The sequence below is a fragment of the Triturus cristatus genome, chromosome 12 (genome assembly GCF_964204655.1).
Source record: "Triturus cristatus chromosome 12, aTriCri1.1, whole genome shotgun sequence".
Classification (NCBI taxonomy): Eukaryota; Metazoa; Chordata; class Amphibia; order Caudata; family Salamandridae; genus Triturus; species Triturus cristatus.
This window is the reverse complement of record NC_140595.1, coordinates 89297404-89315895: the sequence shown is the minus strand read 5'-3', so window position 1 is coordinate 89315895 and position 18492 is coordinate 89297404. Positions and strand designations below refer to the sequence as shown.

The 18492-nt window shown below is 41.8% G+C and overlaps 1 protein-coding gene across 2 annotated transcripts in view; it reads left to right on the top strand.

Annotated features, from left to right (window-relative positions):
* GBA1 (glucosylceramidase beta 1) overlaps positions 1-18492 on the top strand; it is an 85344-nt gene that overhangs the window by 678 nt on the left and 66174 nt on the right. For both annotated transcript variants that reach the window (XM_085639878.1, XM_085639879.1), the window contains exons 2-3: positions 5744-5946; positions 10426-10617. In XM_085639878.1, coding sequence (XP_085496004.1) covers positions 5880-5946; positions 10426-10617 — 259 coding nt within the window. In that variant the 5' untranslated portion in view covers positions 5744-5879. The remainder of the gene's footprint in view (positions 1-5743; positions 5947-10425; positions 10618-18492) is intronic.

Below are 18492 nucleotides of genomic sequence, written 5' to 3'. Positions count from 1 at the left end.
GGACTGAAATGATAATTAATTATAAAATGAATAAAATCACTCCAGAACTTTACTTAAACATATTCTTGGGTTATAATCAAGGTTCCCAGTTTTCTGTTTGTACAGATAAATACAGACAGAAAACAACGTGTTTTCTATTTGTATTTATTTTTAAAAGCAGAAAAATACAGAAAATGGTGCTTCTTGTGGTAAACTCTCTATGCTGTTTTTTGTTTTTTCCAGATCAACAGCTGAGCAGATAGATAGAATGGGAAGTTAAAAAAACAGGTTTAGGTTTCGCTAAATACAATCAATCAATCAATCAAAGACATTTCTAAAGCGCACTACATACCCGTAGGGTCTCAAGGCGCTGGGGGTAGGGGGGGTGCCGCTACTGCTCGAACAGCCAGGTCTTCAGCTTCTTCCTGAAGGAGAGGTGGTCTTGGGTCAGGCGCAGGTCGGTCGGGAGGGAGTTCCAGGTCTTGGCGGCCAGGTAGGAGAAGGACCTTCCTCCTGTAGTCGCTCTTCGGATGCGAATACAGGCATATATTAACATATATTTGTATTATAATGCTGATATTTATGTGTGGGTGGAGTGTTTTGCTATACTTGTCTGCTCAATTTGCTAAAATGTGAAGGCAGCAAGTATGAGTGCATGTTTATCAGTTAAATAAATGTGGAACTATACCATTTTGTGACTTCATTTATTCACAAAATAAATATGGATAAATACCAATAAGATGGCCCAAAAATAAATACGGATAAAAACCAATAAGATGGCCCAAAAATAAATACGGATAAATACAGATAGAAATGTTAAAAATTTTTTTTTTTAAAAATCATAAAACTGGGAGCATTAGTAATAATTGAACTAAATGGATATTATATGCAGGTGTTCAGGATACAATTGGACACACTTTATCCCCAAGTATTGCAGATTTCAACTAGTGGGTCTAAAGTGGCTGTGCTCCCACAGAGTTCTGTTGGAGGGCCACTGTGGTGGGAGGGCTTCTGTCAGCATCTACAGCTCCTAGGTAATCTCTACACTCAGAAGGGTTCTAAAACTATAACAAACCGTTTTTAGGCCAAAGCCTACATGACTGCTGTGCTGTCTAGTTTGCTGACAATAGCTTGTGGACATTTGGAAAGCTTCCCTGGGAATGCATTCCGCACAATGCGTACCATTGGCTATGTGGTTTGTAACTCACATTTGATTGCATTCTATTTGCTGGCTTTATTTGTTTCAGGCTGCCCAGCTTGAGTTCCTCCATTCCCTTGCCCAAACCCTATTTAGTCTATTCTTCCACTAGTACTGAATTTCTTTAATCAGGTCTTTAAATATTGTTCTTATCTTGTCACATTTGCTGTGCATTCGAAGACCGAGGTCAAATGTTAGGCTCCGTCTTCCAAGGAGCTTAGTGTTTACTTTTCTTTCACTGCCTTCAAAGTGATAAGATTTATGTGACCATCATGCTGGCGAATGTGTGACGTTACAACGCGATGATTTACATCGTGGTACGTTACATCGCAGTTATTACAACGCAAGTCGTTACAACGACTTGCGCTGCAGGGTGCTGGACTTAGGAATGGTATGATTTACTATTCCAGCTCCAGCCTACGTAACCGTAGGGAAGGTGTTCGAATAGTAAATCATACTATTCCTTAGTGTATAGCGCCATCCAGCGCAAGTCGTTGTAACGACCGCGATGTAAATGTATTGCAGTGTAATGACCGCGTTGTAAAGGTCGTTCGCCCATGCTTGCTACTCTGGGTGTGCTGTAGGATGTTATTTTTTCTTTCTAGCTCAAAACAAAATATAAGTGTCTGTAAACAAACTGTGCAGATATTTCAGAATATGGAAAGCACAAATGAAGCAAATTCTTTGTAATTCTGAAGTGTTATGGAAACAAATATTTCATTACGATCAAAACAAATCAATACACTAGGTGATGACATTTCCACACATTTTGGTTTATATGCTGTATACTTTTAATCTGTCATTTCACTCTACGCCAGTGCACTCTACCCCACTGTACTATGCACCACTGCACTCTGTGTCTCTGCAGAGCTCTATTCTGTGCCACTTGACTCTCCCACCCTACGCCAATTCCCTGTATGCCACTACACTATGATCTACTCTTCTTTGCGCTACTGCGCTCCATTCTACTGCGCTCCATTCTACTGCACTCCATTCTACTGCACTCCATTCTACTGCACTCCATGCCACTGCACTCTACACCTCGGCACTCTATCCTGCACTACTCCACACTACCCTGCACCACTCCACTCTACGACACAACACTCTCCTGTGACGCTGTACTCCATTAAACTCTACTCCACCCTGACACTCTACTCCACTCTATAGCACTCAACTGTACAACACACTACTCCACTCTATTCAACTCCCTCTATGCCACTTTACTCCAGTCTGTTCCACGACACACTACTCCACTTTACTCCACTATGCCACTCTATACCAATTCTTTCTATGCCATTTCACTCTACAACATCCTACACCACTCTATGCAATTTCACTCTCCTACAGTACTCAACTCTACGACAGTCTACTCCTCTCTACATCACTCTACTCTACAACACTCTGTGTAATACCTTCTACACCACTCCACGCTACGGTTACTCCATTCTACACCACTTAACTCTACTCCACTTCCTTCCACTCCGTGACACCCTACTCCATCCAAGACACACTATGCCACTCCACACCATTGCATGACACTCCACGCCACTCAACTCTACGCCACTTCACGACACTGTATGACTCTCTACGCCACTCCTTAACACTCCACCCTACTCTACGACACTCCACACCACTCTACTTTACCCCACTCTAACTTTTAGCCATGCTGTACAAGAGCGACGCTGGTGTACAACATGGCTAACCGTATTGGCAAAGCCAATAGGTCTTGGCGAGGCCTATTGGCTTTGCCAATGCTTGCTAAAGGTTGGTTTCTAGCCTGTCCCACCCGGTGGCATTTGTCTTGGTATGAGTGAGAGTTTAACCTGACTTCCAAAATGTGTGAGATTAGCTTGCAATGCGTGACACCTGGAGTCAGTGCCTATGAAAGCTGATGTGGGCCTGCTGGCTGCCAAGAATGTTTTGGGGTTGCTTTGGGGAATGATTTATTGTTTTGATCTCCCTGGACTTGTGCTTAGTGACGTGTAGTCTGCCTACGTTTGTGCAGCCTGGTGACTTAACCGGTCGTGCCACATCCATCCCTTCCTGAACTAGGATATGGCTGGCACCCCTTCACACCAAACGTCTGCTTTTTTGTCTACACTGTGACTACCCACTCTTTAGATTGTATAACTCCAGTTACAGATTGTTAACTTGTAAGAAATGCTTGCACTCTCGAGTAGTCCTCTTGGAGATTGTACATTTGGAGATTGTTGAAACCTGGGACTCTACCAAGTTTTCCAGCTCCTAGATCGCCCTGCACTGAGTGGAAAATGTTGCTGTGCTGACATTTTGCTGTGCTGGGTTTGCATGTCCTGGCTTGTTGGCTGAGTGTTTTTCACACCTTTTTAAATCCTTGTGCTAGTGAATAATTACAAAGCAACTTGGAACATAAGCCAGTACTCTTAAGTTTGCCCAGGGCTGTTTGTTTTACCCTCTTAAGAGCGGTGACACTTAGTGACTCTGGTATAGGACATGGTCAAACACTGCAAAAAAGAGATGATCTGCCTGCCAATCCTGGAATCCTGCATCTGCTTTCAGCTGGCAAGGCACTAGACCAGCAGCACATGATTGGGCAAAGGTCATCTACACCCCGACCCATAAACTCAGAGCGTGAACGTCTTTGTAGCCTCTGGAGGGAAATGTACTTTGAAAGAGTTGGCGCCCTCCAGACATTGGGGTCAGATTTTGAGTTTGAGTGGCCAGTTGATTAGAGGACAACTGACAGGCCACAGTCCATAAGCTGACCCCTTAGAAATCTCAAATATTCATTTTTTACTTAGAAGAGCTTTATGCACTGGGGTAGAGGAATATAGGGACGAGGGGCAGAATAATTGGTTGTCCTCCCTGTAGTGATCTGGACTAAACTTCAAGACTGAGGAAGGAGACTTTCTGCTGCTGCACCCTGAAATAGAGAGGCAAGAGACTGCTAGGCATGTGGAGCCTCTACCCCAGCTCAGGAGTGGCACAGTGCTGGTGGCAGCTGACACTGTGCTGCATGGCAGACCTTCATTTTGTGGAACACCACAGAGAACTGAGAAGAGTGCCAGCTACCAAGCCCAGTCTGATGATTTCTTCACGAACAGAGGAACTGACCACTGCGGGCCTCAGCGGTGTGATGAGAGAATTGTGGTGCTCAAGTCGTACGTTCCAGACTTCTCTCACCACTTGGTCCTGCAAAGCATTGTATTTGAAGCAGTCTTTACTATTCGTCCTGTGACTGACACTGTATTGTCCCCTCAGCGGTGCGTACCTGTTAGGTGCACGTCACTAACAATATACCAAGACTTTATGATGCAAAAACCCAACATCTATGCTTCTTTCTGAGAGCCATGTGCTCTCCTATGCTGCTATAGCTTCTCACCCTCTTCAGACCAGCGACTATGTCCTCGACTTCGCTGAATGACCCGGAAGCTCATAAATGCTTTCGACTCCCATTTTATACCTCTAAACCAGGACTTGATTGAAACCTCATAATGTGAGCTATGTTTCATTAATCCCCCAATAAACCACTGTCTGCATCCCTATAAGGAACTGGACTGCTTGACACCAGACGCTACATTTGCCTAAATCCAATTTCCATTATTCTGTCCATGCTGTTGGTGCATGGCTCTCCAGTAAAGTTAACTATACAAAGAATCATCAAGCTTTACTACAGGTAGTGATCATGCCATAAGACTTCCCAAAGGTAATAGTCAGACTTACTTAATTGTGAATTTAGTCTTATTCCTTATTTTCCCAAAAGAATAAATTGAGTTCCGGGAGAACCAGGCGTTCCTTTCCAGACCACCTTCCATGAGCAAGCCTTGACTGTTTGACCTTGGTACCCTCTGAAAGCTGAAGCCCAAAAATGAAGAGCTTGGCATTTCATTGAGCTCGTGCCTTTCTTTTTGTGGACTACTTCAGTACTTCTTACAAGGATTACTTAACTGCCATAGAGTTATTTAGGCCCCAAATAACTGGCTTGATGTGTGGAACTTTCTGACTTAAAAAAATAAAATTAAAAAAAGCTTAAATAAGAACTACAAATGTGCTTCTTTCATCACTCGTAATTGAGCAGCTCACAAATATTCTATATTCACCAAGGTTGGCCTCGATATATAAACTCGACTACCATTCCTTCTACGCTTGTGTGATTAGTACCAGCAGTTCAGAAAGAGGCTAATGTTCACCCGTTCTAGGTTATCTAAGAACCCTAGTGCATAATTCATGCAAGAAGGCATTTTAAGCATCAGGAGGCCTTGAAGTCTGATCTCTGAGAATGCACCTAGAATTTGGAATGCCCTGCCACAGGAACTATGTCGCACGCAATCATTCAGAAAAAGAACAGAAATTACTCTTGCTCAACAAATACCTGATCCCTCCCCTCTAATCGCCACCCCTGAACTTTATCATCCATCTACTACATCATCTGTTGGATATATATATAAGAAAAATGTTACCCTGTATTTTTCTTATATATATTGTTGTGCAATCTCTGTAAAGCACTCTGATACCTACAGTCAAGTTCTTGCTATATAAAACTCAAAAATAAATCCTATTAAAAATGATACTGTGATTGTTCTACAGGGCAGCCTATCAAACCAGCGGTATGTAGAGCGGATCACACATGCTTGAAGGTTTCTCACTACAGCAATCAACTGCTTTGTGTCTTACTTGGGTCTGAATACTCAGAAGCTTTGGTCCCAGCACGATAACTGCTACCATGTGGACTGGATACACAGTCTTCCTGATGGGAGCCTTCCTTATGAGCGTCGTGGAACGGGCAGCAGGTGAGTCCCATTCCACCTTTTCGTTTGCACCTACTTGAATCCTCCTGTAATGGAACTGTTTAGTTTTTTTGTGCCCGCTTATTTTTGGCTTGTAGCACGTCTTCAACCATCCCAAATATTAATAGACAACCACCCTGTGGTCTATGGAGATTGAGAAATGTTGACTTTTTTAGTCAACACCACTTTGTATGCTGTCGGTCTCGGGTCATGTTCTTAACAGAGAAAGTCAAGCCTAGAATACAAAGCGATGGTGTTTAAAAAGCCATGAGTGATCAAAGATGTCCTACATACAATAAAACAGCTGTTTATGCAATGTGAGACTGGGATTAAAACCTATATCCCTGGTTGCACAATTGAGAAGGCACACATAATCCAGAAGTTTAGACCTACAACCTTTAGTGAAAAGGGTTTTCAGTACCATAGCAAATTTGGTGAAATGTTGGCATCTGTTTGGGAACTTTATTGTGAGCAGTTTTGGAAATTGTCTCAGTGCATTGCTTCAAAACAAGTTTGATTTCCATAAAAATGGAAGTGCTTACCATTTTTAGGTCTTACCTAGAAGGGACCTCTTGGCATCGCACTGTACTTTCTTGGAAACTCGTACATGTTTTGCACTGTTTCCAATAAGTACTCGTGCAGAGCATTTGCCTTGCGGGAGCGAGCAGCGGCGCCATCTGTTTGCAATTATCGCGCCTTGCTGCTCACTCCCGCAAGGTAAACGCTGTAGATTGACTGAGCCTGGAAGCCGCTCCTTTGAAGATGGCTCACACTTTGCTTATTCGTTAATTGCTTCTCTCTCGGGTGCGCGCACCCTCTCTCGCATCTTTAACAATGGCGGCCGCATGTGTACATTTCTAAATGCACGGCTCGCCTGACATGCACCTCTGATGAAACTTGTTAATTTACAAAAAATATTTTTTTATTTTTTGCAGCGTGGCACGCTTTAACAAAAGAGGCTGCGCTCCTTGCTTTTCTTCGGCGTAAGCAGAGGGTGGGACCGGTCCCTTGCCACAGCTTGAGGAGGAGTTCTCAAAACACACCCTAGGACGTCGCTCCCTGCTGCCCTCCGGGGCAGCAACACTGCTTCACAGCCCCGCAACTGCTCGGCATGGTGTCATCATGCACACTCCTCCCGCTATACCCCCAGCTCCGGTTCCCACATCCTGAGAGCCACAAACTGTTCAAGTTTTAAACTTAGTTTGCAGGCGGAATTCAAGTCTTGCCCCGAGCGTGCATTCTGGCTGGGTCTCGCTATTTCATTAAAAGGTAGGCAAGTTTTTGCGTGTGTCTGCCTCTCTGTGTGTCTGTAGTTCTGTCTACCTGTGTATCTGCGTGTCTCAGTGAGATTGTGAATGAGTGTGTGTGGTTTGCGAGCGTGTGCGGCTGCCACTCTGCTTGTGTGTTTGCGTGTGGAGGAGGCTGTGTAACTGCCAAATGGTCCTTTCAGAGCACAGCCGCGAGACCTTCCTTTTTTGCTTTTGTTTACTGTATATTAGTGCCCAACATGACCCTGTAGGCGCCACGAAACCTTGGCACAGCGTACCCCCCACTCAGCCGCCCTCCAATAACATTCGGTAAACATTGTGCAGTTTGTTAAAACTGCTGCCAAGGTCCGTCGACGCTTGTGCACACTAGTTACCATGCCAGGGATGAATAAACAAAGGGATTACAATAACAAAGCATCATGTTGAGCTTGTACATGAGTTTGGCACAAAAGCAAGTTGCACTCATCCCTGTTATGGCTGGAAGCGCTGTTGCATCTGTGAAGGTGGGGAGATGTGTGGTTGGCAGAGCGCATCCTTCACCTCCCTGCAGTTTTATCTCATCAGAGCTGACGGCCTGCATTTCAGTACCGTCTAGCTGCCTGCCAGAGGAGTCTCGACATGGAGCAGTGCTATGAAGAGAGGTGGGGGAGTCCAGGCACATTAAACAAGTCCTTCAGGTAGGGAGCGTCTGATGCCTCGTGTGTTTTACATGCGTTCTAATCGACCGTGTTTAGTGGGTCTGTTGTTGTCTGACTTGTGATTAATGGGTCAGTTTCAGTCTGGTTCAAGCTTGAGGTGTTCTTGCAAATCACTGCCAGTTCTCTTTATTACATAACGCCTTGTTTGTTTTATTTAGCGTTTGAGCCGATCAAAAATCACTAAGGTGCATGTAGACTTAACCAATGCTGCCAGCTTATCTCAAACCTAGGTTTTGCTTCTATCCGTCGCATTCATTTAATTCACCAGACTCTGCTAAGCACCGCGCCATTCCCAATACTAACGCAACACTCCCAACCTCACATCCTGCACGGTGTATAGTAGCATGCTACCTGCTTGTCAGCACGTCAGCAACCCACCTGTGGTTTAAGTACTATATAAATGCTACAATAACGTACATTTATGGTAGAACCTGCTTTGTTCTTGTTTATGAGGTTGAGAACGCCACTAACAGTTGTGTTTTATTTAAACTACCGTGCAGTGTCAAATAATAAATCTCATCTGTTGTCTGGCAGTTATGTAAAAAGGCAATGGCCGTGGTCGAATAACTCCTTGGATTATCCATGTCTAGAATATTCCCGAACAAGCAGGAGATGAGATGTCGATGTGATGGTTAACAAATCAAAGGTCATCTGATAATCTTATTTACTGACCCTTTGTGACAAGCGGACGCGATTGTTGGGTCAGCAGAGAACGTTACAAGAATAGTTTATCACTGTCCGCAGACACTTTAAACAATCCCAACATTCCCAGCACCGATGTAGCCAGAAATGTGAGCCATTGACTGGTGCTATACTACAAATGCCATGGTGCCACGTGTACAACTTCTAGTGTAAAAGTGCTTTAATACATGCCAAATACAACGTTAGCACTTTTACACTAGAAGTTGTACACGTGGCACCATGGCATTTGTAGTATAGCACCAGTTAATGGCTCCCATTTCTGGGTACATCGGTGTTGGGATTGTTTAACGTGTCTGCGAACAGTGATAAACTATTCTTGTAATATGGAGTGATAATTCAATGATGGAGTATTTAGTTTTGTTTTTTTGTGTACCGGCAGGAGGCCTTGGAAGATTTGTTGGCACTAATGTCATCCCCCTGAAGAAGGGTGTAACGCGAAATGCATTGGGGTTGTTGAAAAATATACACTATTGAATACAACAATTGATTAATTTTATCATGATTTGTTAATATTGAACAAACTCATTTGATTTGTCAATCTTGTATCAGTTTGCTATCGCAAAGATTTAATTGAGAATATATTTGAAAAATTCAATTACTATTCTGATTGTCTCAGAGTTTTTGCTGAATGTAAGCTTAAGTGAGATGTCGGCTTCGACAGAGTACGGAGTTTTCACCGCACCCAGCATATTGACAATTTTCCAAGGGAGATAGGCATATCCTATAAACAAAGCAGCACGCCCAGTTTTCATTTGAACATTTGAGTAATTAGGATTAAGTACATTACTAGGTGTGCAGGTTGAATCCACTCATTGGAATCACAGATGTAATGCCATTTCCAATTCATTAAAGCTTTGCAGGGGGAAAAAAGGAGATCTGACCTTGCAGAACAATTGAAGTGGTAACATAAGAAGCTCCCGATCCAGCATTAAGTCCATCTTTCAGTGCAGACCACACTTCCTGAAAGCCGCAAGATTGTTCAAGTTTTCACTGATCAATGAATATTGGAAAAATTAAAGCTCAGAAATTATTTACCACTTCTGTTTGGGCGTTATTGGAGACACATATATGTGAAAAGTCTCTGTTGCTTTGTCTAAACGCTACTACAATCTGTGTTCATGCCTTTGATACAGCAGAAGAGTTCATATTTATAGTTTTCTATTAGCATCTTGCGGCAGACCTGGATCCAGAACTAGAATAGTAACTATTTAGTGAATGCATGTTGGTTGCCTGTATAGTAATGGCCCATAAGCTGTTCTAAACTGTTAGAAAGAAAATGGGAAGGTTTCTTTCATATTTTTGTAATTTTCTTGTGGCCTAAGGATATATTTGAAGATCCAAAGAATTAATTCAGTGAACCACGCAACTTGAGAACGTTTCATGGAAAATGTAGACAATGGCTTGTTAGACCTTGTGGGAAAGTCAATGGAGGAAGATGCATAGATGGATGACGATGGAAGAGGGTTGCTGTCCTAAATTAGGGTCGGATTGGTTCAGAAGTAAAGTATGGGATTTCAGGGAGGGAAGGGTGCCTCCTGCTCAGACCAGTTTGAAATCTACACATGAGAACTTTAAATCTCAGCATGACCGACTCCTTCTAAGGTCTACAGAAATAGTACTATGAAGGTAGATAACAATACCATCCGTGTGTTTCCCATGAGGAGATTCTGACAGTGGTGAACATTGTAATTTGTCACTCATACATAACATCAAAAAATGCATTTTCACTGTTAGAAAATCATCATTGGCATGTTGTATTAAATCTTTACTCACAGGCCTGTATCAATAACTCTTCTGTGTCTATCATCCTCCAGGTGGAAAAGCATGCGTCCCTGCAAGTTTCGGCCATGGCTCTGTGGTGTGTGTTTGCAATTCCACCTACTGCGACAGTTTGGATCCATTGGTTATACCAGTCTTGGGCAACTACAGCAAGTACGAGAGCAGTAAGGAAGGCAAAAGGCTCGAAAGCAGCAAGGGCACATTGCAGGCCAACCGCACTGTCCCCGGTATCTATATTTTTAATATTTATAACACACAACATTTGTTATTGCATAGCATCTTGAAGTGGACAGCAGGCTGCTCTGGGCTTGCTTGTCAGGAATTGCAGATTCTGTAGACTAGGGTGTCTTTGAAGCAAAATGTTGTCTTTTCTTGTATTGACAAGTGGATTGAGTGTTTGACTCATCAGAGGTATATGTGTTGGTGGGTTAATGAGACATGTTTGATATCCTTTTTTTAAGGCCTTAGTGTTCAGTTGTCAAGTGGCAATAGCCAAGTGTTGCAGGCTTTCTCTGAAGAGTAATTCATCTAAGGTGCTTCAGATATGCATAGGGAGAGAGTGCTTGGGTGCAGGGGTCTGTACGGCAAATTATCTGCCTTACCACTCATGTTTTTGGTTAATGAGATCCGATGGAGTGATGTTCTAAGGCACATGGTAACATATATAGTGAGCTGCAGCTGTTGTAATTCTGGTTGAATCCCTTAAAAAGCAAAGTGACAAATACAGCGGGCTTTAAATTGGTATCTGGGGGTAGATGGAGCCAATGGAATGCTTGTACGGATTCTCCAACGTGGTCTGATGGATAAAGGAGTTGAATTAACCCACCTGCTGAGCTGTGTACCCATTAGATTCTGTGTGTAAGGTACTCTGTTGACTTAGAGAAAACATCTAAAAAATAGTTGTGTGCTTCATACTGTGACTAGGAGTTATGGCCACGACTCGGGGTGAAAACTAGCAAGGGAAATATGTGTCTTGAGGGACAGAGTTGGGAAAAGCACGGTTTCACTTTCTTGTTGATGTGCAATATCCATTGCTAGCCCCTGTCAGGTACTTGTCTAGATTATTTAGCATCTTTGTGGTTGTGGAGGCTAATCCTAGTGCAGCCGAGAAATCGAAATTTTGTGGCATGTCCAAAGGTTCCTCAACGATGACTTCGCTCTTGTCTGTGTTCAGTTGATGATGGTTACAGAACATAAAGTGAGGTATTTCATTTAGATTTATTTATTATCATAAGAATTGGTCTTATCAGCAAATTAATAGTTTGAGAGGCCAGGGAAATAGGTGAGGTTTCAAACCGGTTGCTCGAGGGATTGTGCTTGGCCCAGGATATGATGTGGCAAACCAGGCTAAGAGGCTCTGGGTGTATTTATTGGTATTCTTGTTCAAGCTTAGTCTAGAGCCAGGTCACATGTTCCCTTACATTGTATATTAGTCAAGATCATTAGACCAAGTATATTTTTGTATGGAACACAGTAGGGAGTTTGTCGTATATCTGCTTCAGATCCATTGAAATTCATGTTGTGTTTGAGGTCAACCCATATTGACATTTGGGCTGGATTTAGGTTTGGGAGGGCTCTTGCTGACTTGGACTTGATGCAGGAAGCAGTTGTTTCAAGACTCATTTGTTCTAGCAACTTTGCTTTTGTGTGACTGTCGTGGTATCGGTAGATTGCCAGGTCCAGGGAGGCTTTCTTTAGTCCGTATATTTTGAGTGCTCCTTTAGATTCTTTTGGGGGTCATACCGTTTTTGAGTGATGCCTTGAGGATCCAGAATACAGTATTGCAGAGGAGTTAAAGTAGTTCTTTCAACAGTAATGCTGGAGACCGATCTGATAGGGTTTGTATATTCTGCAGGGTGGTGACTGGTTACTTTAGTTGGTCTGAAACGTTTGAGACAGTGTGTTGGAAGAACTTGGTATTTTGGTTGGCGGGATGGGCTGTGGTATAGGTGGCTGGTTGATTCTGTGATGCATCGTTTCCCAGTAAAAGCCCCTGGCATGGCAGAAATTTGGTAGCCAGTTTGTCATAGAGAGTTTGTATAGGTGAGGTTTGAGCAAGCTGTTCGATTTCATGGTCTACCAATGAACTTGAGCATTTGTAGCTATCAGCAGTGTGCAGTCTCTCTCCTATTTATGTAGGACATAATTTTGTAAAGTTGCAACTGTTGTCGATAATCCACCTAGTTCCTAAAGTTTGTAGGAGGCGCACTATTTACAATGAAGATGATGTTTCAATATATTGAGATTTGCTTGGGGTGGTGACCCATCTGGAGTTTCTTGCTTACGTGCACTGAAGAAAGAGTATGCTTCTTTGTGGATCAACCTGACAAAGTCAGTGGTCAGTCATTGTTTACTCATATTCCATCTACCCCCTCCGAAGAGAGAGGAACTTCCCAGGAGTGCAGATTGCTTTCTCCCTTTCGATCCTCTGCTGGACACTGTTCGTGCCTGAAGAACTGTGCCAGTAGGCCTGGTTTCTTCTTAGGCCAAGCTGTCCTAGAATGAAACTACTGTAATGAAGCAACAGCTTGGACTACAACAATATGGACGCTGAGAGTCCTGTTGTGAACGGACTGCATCAGCAGATTAGACCTGTACCCTTAAAGAAGAGTGTTTTTAAAAGGCATCAGAAGATGAACTTTGCATTGTAAGTGGTGAACTTTAACAGACATATGCAAATGATCACATTATAGATACTTTTGAAAAGGGCTAGTATTATCACTATATCTTTAGGGAAGTCTGCATGCATGTACAACTTTGTAATGAAAAAAAACCTGTAAATTCTACAACTTGTTATCATGACTTGACGTGAAACAAATGCACACAAGGGCAAATAACATGCTCTTGTGTCCTTACGGCAGGTTTAAGCATCCAAACTGTAAGTATCTCCTAAACAAAAACGCCAATAACCAGCAAATTAATACACCATGGAGCACCCACCGGCTAAAGTGTACTAAAAGGACCCCTTTATGCCTCATTACCCAAACCTTTATGGAAACGCAAATGGGAGAATGTAATCATCCATGTTCTCATCCATGAAATGCCATGTCCTTGAAGGGCACCTCATCCGGGCAATGGCAAACCATGGAAAAACCATGAAAGCCAGAGACTGAGGTGGACTAACCCAAAGTTACAGCTTGTTACCTCCAGCTCTCTTTCTCACTCTCTCCCCCCTTTTAACTCTTTTTCTTGTTATCTCCGGTTGTACTTTTTTCCAAGAATTGAAAACGTGAGGACTACCAGATCTCATGATATCCCTTCTTGACTATGATGTGAGACAAAGCAAGCAGGATAAGCACCTTGACACACACCTGACCATACTTATGCAGATGCCCCTATTCCTACTTTGGCAAGTTGTGCCCAACCGCCTGTACCAACTCTGTCTCCTTTGCTTAACTCCTAAATATTGTTTGCCACTTTGTTTCATGAGATCCAGAGCCTTTTATCATATACTTTGTTTTACCTTATGCAAGATTTGGTCTGTCGGTAGAAACATCTTCTTTAATCAAGGTGTGTTTTGACATTGATCTATATTATACGTAGGAAAACTCCAAATCCAAGCACTCAAAAATATCTAGCTATTTAAATTTTTCTAGCGTTCATCCCTTGAATGTGTTCACTTTTTTTTCTTCAATAACACATTTTATTGGGTTTTCATGGTACAATCTGGGTCGTGACCCTGCATATACATTTTGAAGACAAGATAAATCAAAGGTACCATTACATGTATACAATCGCAACTCCTGCAGAACCTGCAGGTAAAATAACATAATCATAGCGAATGCGTTCACCTTTTGGTCAGTGGAGATATTTGTTTTTCTTTTTGTTTAAAAGTGTACATTTCATGTGACAAGGCTTGGTTGGGATCCAGTGGTATTAGAACACAGTTAATCCTGGGCAGAGTTTATATATTATTTTCTCATGTGTTAAAAACCCTGTACAGGTGTCTGTCTGACAAAGCAGCAGGGGTCTCCAACCTTTTATATAAAAAGAGCTACTTCAGTTCAACTAAAATTATCCCATGCTACTAGTATTATTAGTGTTCTAATAGTAACCACATCAGACAAATTTACATTAGTGGCCAATCCATGCAGGATTACCAGCAGTGATAACCTCGGAACATCAGGCACGGTTGCCAGCAGTAATGTAGAAAAGGCATTGTCAATTTGGAATGCCTTTGCATAGGTAATACATAACCGCCATATCTGCAATGCTCATGGCACCAAGGTAACGTTAATAATAAGTCCCTGCAATGCGACATGATTCATCATTCAAACATCTGCTTTAAAAATATTTAGGGGATTCAACAGTTCTTTTCAAAACCTCATCTTTATTTTTTATATTGAGCAGAATTATAACCGAGGGGAAAAAAAAGCAAAAACCATTCACAAAACATATATTTGCTAATACCTGATAAGATTAAAAAAACCTCTTAACTCATGGCAGGAATAAAGCATTTCACACAACTTCATCCCATATAGGTGTAAACCCTGCCAATCCCAAATGCAGATAATGAAGTGCAGTGCAGTGCAGAGCAGCTTTGACAGACTAATCAAGTTAGTAAATTCAGCTTGCTAAAGGCACAAGTTTCCCACTTATCCTAAATACAGGAACTGAAAAGTGCAGTGCATAGCAGCTTTTACACACTTGGACCATTTGCAATACATATAATGTTTATACCTTATATAATTAACTTTTAACTGGAATCCAGCATTTCCCGCAACCTCGTCCCATACAGGCATAAACTTGCACTAGTAAAGTGCGGTGCAAAGCAGTTTTGACATGATCAGGTTATTAAATTCAATTTTCTAAAGGCACTGAATACTAAAGTGCGGTGGATAGCAGCTTTTACATAATTAAACCATTAATTTCTAAATCTTATGAACAAGGCAAAAGTTAACCAACCTGCCTCAATCTAAAGTGCTATATTTTTTACTTCCTTGTCTTATCCATGCATTTCCAAACTACCAAGAATTTCTTAATAGCCCCCACCCTTTTTGCATAGGCTTCCTCAAAGGTTTTGTTACATAACATTTTTTTTATGCCACTTTAGGTAGGCTGGAACTTTGGTTGTCCTCCAATTCTGAATGACCAAGGATCGTGCCACTAAAGCGGAAATCGCTATAAATGCTTTCTCCCCTTTAGAAATAGGAGTATTAGTGCTCTGCCTTACAAACCCAAACAATGCTATCTCTGGTTCCGGTTTTAGTTTTCTCTGTGAACCCTTATTGAGGACGGAAAACACTTCCTCCCAAAACTGGGTTTATAGCGGGCAAGTAAAAAAAAATATGGAACCAACCCCCCTGGCCCATTTGCTGACAACGAAAGCACTTATCCTCTATTTCTGGATAGATCTTATGTAAAACTCTTGGTGTATAGTAAGACATCCAGCAGGAAAACAAATGCCATTCTCCATTCTTGTAATGCCATAATGTGAGATCTCCTGCCACTCTCGTTCTCAAAAAGTGCACTGTGTTTCTTGGGAGATCTTGTCTAAAACTCTTATTACTAAAGAGCTTACCCTGTAATTCTGTAGAAGTCTGTACCAGTTTCCAACCCCCCTTAGCTTAGCTCTATAAAGGGCTGTTAATAGGGGCGCCAGGGCAGGGAATAATGGAAAGGAAAACTTTTTCATGAATTGGGTAATCTAAAAAACGGCTTACAGCTAGCTTCGCACCTAGCCTGTATCTCTTGCCATTTTAAGAATCTTCCCCCCCCCCCCTACTAAAAAGTGGCCTAGTTCCCTAAGCCCAGCATTTTGCCTTCTGAAAGTTTCAAAAACCCATATCCCGCTGTTTGTGCCTTCATCTGATAGAATGACCGTATTCTATCCCCGAATTCCTGTAATGTCTTATATCGAGTCTTTTTAGGGAGTTTTGCTGTTTTAATAAAAACAGTAATCTGAGATTCTGCTTCCTGCAGCATCTTATCCAAAAAAAAGCTATCAAATGATTGCTTGCGATCTAGCATTCGAGACATTATAATCCACAAAAGTAGCTTAATTATGGGTTTGCACCTGGGTAAGTGCCAACCCCCCTTGACTTATGTAGACTTGAAGTACTGGAGACCAACCCCGTCTGGTCTTTATGTATTACCTTCTGAGCTATTGGAGAATATCGATTTGCCCAGATTTTCATTAATATTTTATAAACTAATTGGTCTATACGAGTTGACATTTTTAGGGCTCTTATCCTTTTTTAGCAAAACTAACCATAGTAGATTCCTTAAAAGTTAAAGGATCCTCCCCTCCTGTTCTCACAAAATTAAAAAGTTCCGCCAAAAAGGGTGTTAATAACTCTGAGAACACCTTCTAGAACTCAGTTGGTAGGCCATCATTTCCTGAAGCCTTTCCACTCGTCATTGAGGCGAGGACCCTCTTGATTTCTGCACTTATTTCTTCTGACTGATCAATTGTCAGCTGTGGGAGACTAATGCCCTTGAGATATTTGTCACCTCATTTGATACTGTATATTTGGTTGCGTATAACTTGTAATAGTGGTCCACAAATATTTTTGCAGTTTTTACCTTGCCAGAAGTCACTACCCCAATTAATGTGGCTTCCTGCTTAACTCTGCTTGACCAGGCGAGCAGTTTCCCCACCATCTGACTCTCCTCATATACACGCTGCTGATATTTCTGGGAACTAGTTATTTCTTCAAGATTAAAAAATTCCCTTAGCTCCGGTTTAGCTTTAGTTAACTGTTCCCATGCTTCCGAACGCTGCCCCCGGCTGCTATTCCTCTGTATTAAAGTGGAATCAACAGCGTGTTGCACTTTAGTTATTTGCTGCCTCCGCATCTTAGATTGCGATGCAGAGAAGGCCATCATCTGGCCCCATAATGTAACCTTAAAGGCCTCCCAGATAAAGAAAAGAGTTGCTGTGCCCTTATTCTGTTGAAAGAATGTCTTAATCCATTCTTTCATATCCTCTACCCATATGGGGTTCGAAAGGAGGAGTCGATCCATCTGCCACCTGGATCTCTCCCTTCTCTCAGCCCCCACTTTAATCTCAATTATAACTAGGGCTCCCGGTTTTATGATATATATATTTTTTTTTTTACATTTCCTTCTGTTTTTATCCTTAATTATTATTTGTCAACTCAATGAAGAAAAATCAATGCACTTATATGAAAATATGCACATTTCAGTATTTGCCTTGTGCATATCTACTGCTGTTTAAGCCTCTTTACTAACATTACTTTTTTTAACCCCCTTACTTATAAATTCACACAGTTATTGGACTAGCATCATGGCAAAGCGTATTTAGAATCACTCAAAAAGCTCCCAATTTCCATTTTTATCCACATTTAAAAAATAAATACAGACAAGAAAATAAATGGTTTTCTGTCTGTATTTATCTGTAAAAATCAGTAAAAACAGAAAACGGGGAGCCTTAATTATAACTAATGAATGGTCTGAAAATGATTTGGCACTGATTTCAGCGCTTGGGCAATTAACATAACAAGGGATTAGAAAGAAATCAATACGGGAAGCTGCATGAAAACGGTGGGAGTAACCAGTAAATTGGGTATCGCCTTGATGTGCCTCACGCCATGGATCTAGGAGTTGATAATCCTGTTTCATAGCGTTTAATACTTTTTTTGTCCTGGGCTTAAGTTGTTTTTTTGCTTTTATTAGAGGTGTCCCTTTTTAGATCTTGAATGTAGTTAAAATCGCCTCCTAATGTTCTAGGTCCTTCTACACCTCTAACCAACTCATTAATCTTTGAGTGGGGCATAATAGTTTACAAAATTAAAGTGTCCCACCTACCCTGGCAATGACCCAGATTCACCTCCCTTGGGGACCCCAATTAACTTGAAAGATCTCGCAATCGAGCGCTCGCCCGAAATAAATGGCTACACCCCCTAACTGCAAGCCCTGCAGAGGCAAAAAAAGCCTTTGAATAGTATTTAGGAATAAAGAGTTTAGGTGTATTCGTTTTTAAACGGGTCTCCTGAAAAAATTAAATCTGAGGAGAAAAAAAGGTTAAGCATCTAATCAACTCGCCATATTTTTTCTTGTTGGACACACCATTGACATCCATCGAAATTATCCTTACTTTAAGATCCATGTTGCTTCAGACATAAACAAAGTAACCAAAA